The sequence below is a fragment of the Schistosoma mansoni genome, assembly GCF_000237925.1.
Source record: "Schistosoma mansoni, WGS project CABG00000000 data, chromosome 4 unplaced supercontig 0032, strain Puerto Rico, whole genome shotgun sequence".
In the NCBI taxonomy this organism is placed as follows: Eukaryota; Metazoa; Platyhelminthes; class Trematoda; order Strigeidida; family Schistosomatidae; genus Schistosoma; species Schistosoma mansoni.
Genome location: NW_017386017.1, coordinates 2,099,465 through 2,108,306, shown reverse-complemented (window position 1 = coordinate 2,108,306; position 8,842 = coordinate 2,099,465). Strand labels below are relative to the sequence as shown.

Below are 8,842 nucleotides of genomic sequence, written 5' to 3'. Positions count from 1 at the left end.
TAGCAAAATGATAAGGATTTTCAAATAAGCAATTTTATCCCTTCTTGGCAGTTAAAATTTTTGGTATGTTACATAGTGGTCCTATAAAAATCCCGTGACGCTAACCCGAATTATTAACGAGACTAGTGTAACGGATCAGAAAAGGTGAGCACGTCAAATCATACGAAGGTACCTCCATCAGCTAAGACCAGGCCTAGATTCTGGTTTGCGTAAGTCGAAGTACAGTTCTGTCGAAACATTATTTCCTAGGCTTTGAATTACTCTTTTGAGTCAAAACTTTAGTGGCCTTTTGAATGTGCTAAGTTGTATTTTATTATGTACGAACATTCTTTGTGTTATAGTTGAAAATAATATCGGAACATTAATTCCACGTGTGATGCCCTCAGTATAACCTGATAATAATAAATAAGACCGCAAAACACAAAATGCTGCAGCAGCGTTACTTGACCACACACTTTACAAAAGCATACATAAAAGGTGTTACAGAGGTCATGGTGGCTTACAAAGACCACTTAACTGTTGAGAACTCCACATATTTTCAGCCACTTTTAATTGTCGAATGTCATCATTAGCGAACCAAAATGTTCATCTCGATTGCCACCTGGTGCTGTTAAAAATTCAGTGAAAATTCGTTGCCATTATTGGCTGCGCCGGTGCATTGTTGCCGTATATAGATATTTCATTTCTTTATACGATTTCAAACCCGACAACACTAAGACTATCAGTTCCACACAAGCGAAACTTTCATGAACACATTTAAAAGGTTTAAATGGTGTCCTGTCTTAATAAAAAACTGGCGTCTGCTACTTACATATCAAGCATAAAGTTAAACACTGACTGATGCAAAACCTGAACCAGTCAAAAATTCTGTGATGGTCACTTTGATACTGGCAAGACTCTTGTCTCATAGGCTCATATAGGAAAACTAGTCTTCGATGGGGGTAGTCTTTGAAGAACCACTCATTAAACAACGAAAACTCAGTCTAGAACTTCCTTTTTGCACTACGACATCGTTTTATCCGTGATTCTTTTCCATATGGGTATTTATGAAAAGGAAAGCTTGTATTTTCTGAAAATTATCTATTATGATTTATATTTCCATCGTACCGTTTTCAACACGACTGTCCAATGACATGACTGCTACTGCTCCTATTGACACTGATATCCTTTGAACAATGAACACACATACTTCTATGATGGACCAAATAAACCGAAAAAATAGATAATTATAGTTTATAAATACTTACAGTATATCCTCACGAAGTACTGGATACAGGATTGATACATTGGAAAATGAATGTAACTGTGGAAGTTATTTAGTTGTGCTCTAACTTTCATTTTTATGGCGATTGTTTGAAACTTCCATTTTCTTTCGTTAGGTCATGCTTGATTTAGCAATTACATCTTAAGCTCATATCTACCAATTCTACATGCAAATTTTATAAAACCTCTTATGTAATGGACTTTACGTGTGAACCATCAGCCCCATTACGACAAGTAAATTGTCATCATAAGATAATTGAAGTACAAACAGAGTCAGGAGAGATTCAGGAGTCCGGATATTTCTCGAAGACCATTGGGAGGAGAAGCTTTGGCTGCGCACACAGTCAAAAAGTCACGTCGTGCTAAGTCAACGGTATTCTTTTGCAGTTTTTCTTCATTGTTTCAGGAACCTACTGCTCTTGATGCCAATGATCCATTTGTGAAATGTTCTGACGAAGTATGAAATACACATAAATAAAATGTCTTTTTCTAGGATAAAAAAGTAAATGAAGTTCTGAACGATGAAAGCATGGACAAACGGTGGTCAATAATAGCCAAAAACTATGAAAATGTAGTATTTAGGATTTCAGTATATTCTTTTATCATAATAGATGTCAAAGCAAGAGATTATGAACAACTACAGATTACTTATGAATGAAAAGCTACGTTTGGAAAGGTTTCTATCTATAATGACCAAGAATAATGAAATGGTAAGATTCATAGTACTCTGCAAGTCTGAAATATATACACGTTAAGTTTTTTCATTAAATTATATTTAATATAAGTTAGTACATGTCGTTTGTTTAGTTTATGCCATTCCAACTTCCCTTATAAGGTCGCACATAAGTCTCAAACTCTACTGACTTCAAAGATATCTGTTAGTTTCCTATGGTTTTAAAACTTTCAGTATCATATATATTTACTATATCTTTACTGTAGGATTATCCCCAGATGACATTGATGCTAACCCACATAAATATTTTTTCCTCTCACATATTTTTTGTGTTCGCTTTTTATCTGTGTGGTACTGCTTATTTGCTTTTCCTTTGTTGTTTTCTTGAAAGAGTCTACGAATGTAAATAAAAAACCATAAACAACATACAAAATTGAACATTTTAGTGTAAAGGCTTCAGCACTCAACTTTGAACTTTTAATGCGTAATAATGAACCAGATACTGACGAATTAACCTAGATGTAGCACTTATTACTCTAAAGTGTTGTATCTTTCTGCATGTAACTTATAAAATTATACTCTGCGTGAAGTTATACGAAGTAATTGGTTTTACTAGACTTTAGTTGATAATTTATAAGGTTTTTTGTCTGGAATATAAGAAACAGACAACAGGCAGCTATCATTCAAATGGCGGTAAAGATAAATGGCTATAAATCGCCAAATCAACTCGAGGCACTGAACAAGTGGGAAAGTGGCGCCGAACTCCAAGTGATTATGCGCGTATATCAGTATATATAAACAATTGTTTCTAAATATGTCTTTTCATAGCCTTTTTAATCCAAGTGTCGCTACAATGTGTTTAGTATATCAAAAACAAGATAGTAAGGTACAAAAAAGTGTTTAACATGATCAATAAAGTTCTTTTCCTGGACATTTTCTGATGCTTAGTGAACTTGACTAGATCAAAAATTTTCTGGCTTGACCAGCACTAGTCAGGTAGCCATTAGCCATAAACGCAGCTGAACTGTATAAATACTTAATCAAAATTTGTGCGGCCCATGGAAGCCATCTACAACAGTTACCTTTAAATCGTTGGATCACAAATATATTTTAAGTGAAGAAGATCCCTGAGGCGATAAACACTTGCTTTTACAATAAAATTGTGATTAATAATGGTGGCATACTAGTTTCCTTGCGTGTTTATTAAGGAAGTTCATAATGAAAACGCTTGGAATATAGTAATTCTAGTAACTCGACACAAAATCACGTCCTAATGTGAAGTTTTATTTCAGTTGAATCATTTAAGTATAATGTTTGCATTCATGATAAACAGATATTAAAAATGTGTAATTTGTGCCATTGTTTTATGGAAATTCCAAAAAAGTAATGATTGGTTGCACGGTTTGGGACATCAAACCACGGGCTTCAGATATAACGGAGGCTTTAGCAAACAGGGAATCTCAACGTTATTGATGGATTGATTAGTATGAGGTAATTTGTTATCTAACATAAGTGGCTCTTTGGAAGTGAAAACTAGTTCTTTATTTTAGTAACAAAAGGCAAATAAATCAAAAACAAATCTAGAAAAGCAGTCATTTTAGTAACAACTATTTAAAATAAAGATGAAATTCGTTTTAAATTCAGCTTTAGACGTTTTATAAAAATAGAAGAAGACCAAATGTTTCACCAAAACTAACGGTTTTTTTCGAATAAATTTCATCAGAGTACGGGTTGTTGTCAATTAATTAAAAAGAAGTATTCAACTTTACTCCGTAAATAAAATGTTTGATTGGGCAGATAATCCATGAAATTTATTGAATCTACTATTTTGATAATTCTGTTTACTGTAGTTAGTAATAAAGTGGATAACAAAGTGCCGAGTAAAGAATTTTAGCAAATTAACTTGAAATCGTAACCTAAGTGTCTCACTCTACAGAGCTTTACAATTCCTAATTTCATGTCTAAAACTAGCTATATACAGTTACAGCTTGAATTCAACGTGTATTTCGAAAACTAGGTACTGAATCTGATAAATACTCCTATTTTTCTCTGTCCGTTATCATTTAACTATATAGCTACACTAAATTCATGCACTTTATGATTTAGAGTTTTAATTTTCTTCACAAGATTGATTACATACGAAGTTTATCAAGACCAGGAAATGTTCTTATTATTCTGTGATTTAGCTAGATATTACTTTAAGTGATAAACCATTGATAAGGAGAAAGTAATACTGAAGTTAGTGAGATATTATCACAGTGTGGATTATAAATCACCAGCTATATGGTTAACCGCCTGGGAATACTGCGTAACGCTTACTTTACTCATTCTCATCGTTCAGTTTACTGGAAATCTCAAGTTTTGACGTTTTGAATGCTCTGTCATCCTTTTATCTTATATTTTCTCAAGTTTTGGGTTCAATAATCTTAGTCTAGGTGTACCAGAATCGATGTTTAACAATAGTACGCATAAAAAATTTGTCTTCAAGTGAAATGAAGTTATTGCATACTCTCTGTTCGTAGTGTTTGATAGCTGACGCCTCCATTTCAAAAACAACCTTGGTATTTATACAATTTTGACACTCCCTTATGACTCTATGGATATAAAGTATACTGGTGCATTTTCAGAATATTTCTTCAAAGTACGGAAGTTTGATATCGTCCAACAAATCATATCATTATTCTCTACAAACTGAGTGCATATTATTAGTCGACATGATTGATAGTTCACGCAAATTCAATGGATCTGTTTATCTGCGGGTGTCATAATAATAATGAATTGTTTGCTTCGTTTTTTTACTGAAGTATAAGACAATCATATCCTTGCACAATTATTAGCTAAACAATCTATGTAAGACCAATGCCGCAGTGCGCGTCCCTCTGTTTTACTGATACAAATATTTCACATGTAAAAATTCGCGTTCCTAGGCTATTAACTATTTCTACCGTGTAAAATTGGCTCCATCTATTTATTTATAAAACAGTTTCTGATTAGTTAACTTACACTTTATCTGTTTATTATGAATACTTCCCCTGTACATTATTACGTTGTTGATTGTTACTGGTTATAAAAAATGAAGACTGGTGATTTTAAAAATTTCACTAGCCATCGTTTATTTAGTACTTTATCCGTTCTACAGGCTCGCAATCGCTTGGAATCCGACCTATTAGATGCTATGATGTGTATAGAAGACTTAAAACAAGCTCTTGAGATCCGTTTGGCACGAGTAAGTATTTTTTTATTGATTTCATAGGAAATAGACATTTTGCTTGTGCTTGGTTTGTATACATAAAAGCTCTACTTTTTCATCAGATAATGTAGATCTAATCAGGATATTACAAGAAGACGAAAGCTTTGTGTTTACTTATTTTTTGGCAGAATAGCTGAGCCGATAAAATGTGGGTGAAAAGGTTATTGACTGACCGCTTGAGTGAAATAGTCAAAGAGATAGTTCACTGACGTAGCATAAGTACAACTTTCGTCACAATCGACACCGTAAGACAGGTCCATAGGTCAAATGATAGAAAATTTTGGGGACATAATTCTGTCACCTATATATATATAAATATTCAACAGGGAGGATCTACAATAAAGTTACTTATTGGAATTTACTCAATAGGTTCATGTAAAGTTCTTGCACTACTCTTGAGGAATACATCTTTGTCTTTGTGCTTGAAGTAACGTTCTTCAGTTAAAGTCATTCAGCACGACTATTCCACTCTCTGCTTATTTGATGTTTGACAATAAAACTAAAAGGAACTATATCCAGTAGACTCAGTGGCTATAAAACCAGTAGGCTTTTACCTAAATGTTGCATGAATAATTGTTATAACTTATGGCCGAGTGGATGTCCTGTTAATGTCCAACGTGATAAGACCGCCAATTAGAGAGCAGTGAATTATCGATTGGAACAGTGACACACGAAACCATACGAGCAGTCTAGAGCACTAGTCGATCCTACTATCTACCTAGCCCAGCCAGTTAAGTCCAGAACACCAATAACAGCCTCTGCAATATGAATCATTATTCTCAAACATACTTAGTTTATATACCAAACAAACTGACCACATCGTACCATAAAATAGGAAATAATATTTGTACAAGATTTGGCCAAATGTGGTTGTGAATAGGGGGAACAGTAATTAATAGACTGGGTATAACTCAGGAATGGTAAATCGTATAATAATAGTCTATGGGTCAAAATGAAGCTCATAATAAGAGGGATACAAATATGAATAGTTTAGTTACTTAACAATTATACAATAAGAAATATACATATCACATTGGTCTATAAATAGTCCTCAAAAGTTACCACTCATAATTCTCTTCGGGATATAACAGTAAGTAATAACGTCTGAATAACTATCATGATAAGAACAATATTATTGTTATTAATTGATTTATTCAATCTATTGTGTTTATTACAATATAGACTTTCTAGCATGAAATATTCTGACGAATTCCTCTTATTCTTTACATAATTTATAAAGAGATACGCCTTAAATAAATAAATAGAAATATGTAGAACTAATTGGGATTTTTATACAAAAGAACAATCTTTACTGTACTGAATGATATGTATGGACGTTCAAAAGCATATGTTTCTCGTTAGATTAACTGTTACGTTTTTTCATTGTATAATATATGTCCTAAATACGGTATTGTATAGCCTTTATACTTTTACACTTAGAAGCTAAACAGGGGAAACGATGCGAATATAGTGGATGGTTTGCATATGATAGAATAAATCTTGTTGGTTGTTTTTCAAAATTGTATTCGTCTATCTACAACCACATTCATAATAGCGTCAAACAATTCACCAATCACTCTAATAATAGCACTCAGTCCTTTATTTAACACGGCGTAATCACTTTTCAAAAGTCCAGGAAAAGTAGTGAGGGACAGTAAAGGATAATGGGCAATGTACAGGAATTGATGAATCGTGAAGACAGTCGTTGTGTTATGACGAAAACACAACCTCCAGTATTAGGTTAGACTAAAAAGGTTATTTAATATTAACAAAGAGTGGGAAAAACAGGAGAAATTTAGGGTGAAGTTTAAGCCTAGATCAGTGATAATTAGCATGGGTTTTTATAACAGAATATGCAATAGTGTAAAAGTCATGCGATTCTTACAGGACGTTCAAGTGCTCATCATATAGTAGACTAAAAGTAATAGTTTGACATCTGAAAAGATTAAGTGTAAGGTCATTCCAAATATATCAGTATTCAACACACTTTAGAAATTCACTCACTTCAGAGTAATTGAAAGAGGAAAAGGCTGGTATACATACTATAGGCACATACCTATCAAGGTGCCTTTTGTAGATGATGAGGTACCGTACAATTGAGAAGCGAAAGAGGGAAGGAAAAGAACAACTATTTGAAACATACCAACTTTGGTTAATAAAAGAATCGAATATTTCCCTTCACAAATGGTATACTGCCCTTTTGAAGTAAAATAAAACAAGACCACCCGGTTTTTCTGCTATTGATGTTTATACAAGCAAACTTTTCTGATAATACAGGATCGAAAAAATAGCCGAAGGTCAAAGCCCAGTCTAGAATCGTGTATAAAACATATAAATCTTTTTTCCGTGAAATGTGCACTATGTTATGATACGGGCAACTGTAGCATCTGAGGTACTTCTTTCATATTTGTAGGGAAATTGATGTCGATTGATGGAATCCTTTAATGAAGGCCAAAGTATAAGTAATATCAATTTCTTCCTCTTATTGATAAAATGAGGAATTATTGTTATAAGCCTGAACTGAACATCACTGTCATCAACAAGTTCTTCGACGATGAGATAAATTTTATTTTCTTTCGGAAGTGGTCAAATGTAATTATCCTAAATTTGGGTTTTATCAAGATATGCTCTTATTGTTCTAATGTCAAGAGTTGTAAAACTATAATTTGTAGTGATATTTTTTAATGTATTCAGGAAATCAATGAGGTCATGCCCATAGATTTTTAAAAGGTATGGGTCTTATAAAGATTCTAATAAAATGTTCCAGTATGCCATAATTGTTACTAATATCAAATATCTCGTGAACTATGGGTTTTTGTAGTTTTCGAAACTAATCAGATAGACGATTAAAGACGGAGACGAGTCACTTATTTTCAAATAACAGTTAACACTTTGGGGTTACGTTCTCCAAATTACAACAATTTTTGTTATTCATTATCTGATTCTCCTCAATGTTCGACAAAAACTGAACTTTTCTAGAGGCAATATTGTTTAAAGGCACTGGTGTACATTTCATGCAGGGTGATGACACAAACTTTCAGATGAATGGTTTAAGATCTTGCAACTAGGTCAAAATATTAATTGCCCCAGTAAAACAAAAATGTTTTGAACGTTTAAATAATAGGGATAATGTGTTGCAGTTTTTTATAAGTACTCAGTCTCCTATTCGACCAATGTTTATACTGTTATTGCAAACGTTGTTCATCAAGTATCTAACGAATTTAACTGATCTGTTTTTTATTATTTTTCTGTTTCTCTTCAAGCGGCGAAAAATTGTAAGTTGAGAAAATCACATTTAAGTTATGCTTATATTCTGTTTTATAAATGTAATAATATTTTTTTAGTATTTATAATGTCTAAAATAGGAATTTTTATCGTAAATGATATTCAAGCTTTCGTTACAACCTATTCTTTTATGGCTTCAATATGAACACCTTCGTTTCAGTTATTATGAACGAGTCGAGTTATAGTTAGGTTGTGTGGTACCGCTTTCATTACTCAGAATGGAATTTAATATAGTGATTATGTTGAGTCTTTTTTTCCCCAGTAATACCGATACACAAAGCCATCTAGCTGAAAATAATAAAGGTGTTTTTATTAACTTCATCTTATCATATATCCTATCTTTATAGCCATGAGAAGTATCGAAATTTCAT

The 8,842-nt window shown here is 32.9% G+C and overlaps 1 protein-coding gene across 1 annotated transcript in view; it reads left to right on the top strand.

Moving 5' to 3' along the window:
* Window positions 1-1,458: 1,458 nt before the first annotated feature.
* Window positions 1,459-8,842, top strand: part of Smp_198230 (hypothetical protein) — a gene marked incomplete at both ends in the record, with an annotated part of 41,417 nt that continues 34,033 nt past the window's right edge. Inside the window, 7 exons of the mRNA XM_018791178.1 lie at window positions 1,459-1,497; window positions 1,535-1,636; window positions 1,670-1,720; window positions 1,757-1,834; window positions 1,875-1,973; window positions 5,076-5,162; window positions 8,450-8,461. Of these exons, the coding sequence (XP_018645690.1) occupies window positions 1,459-1,497; window positions 1,535-1,636; window positions 1,670-1,720; window positions 1,757-1,834; window positions 1,875-1,973; window positions 5,076-5,162; window positions 8,450-8,461 (468 nt within the window). The remainder of the gene's footprint in view (window positions 1,498-1,534; window positions 1,637-1,669; window positions 1,721-1,756; window positions 1,835-1,874; window positions 1,974-5,075; window positions 5,163-8,449; window positions 8,462-8,842) is intronic.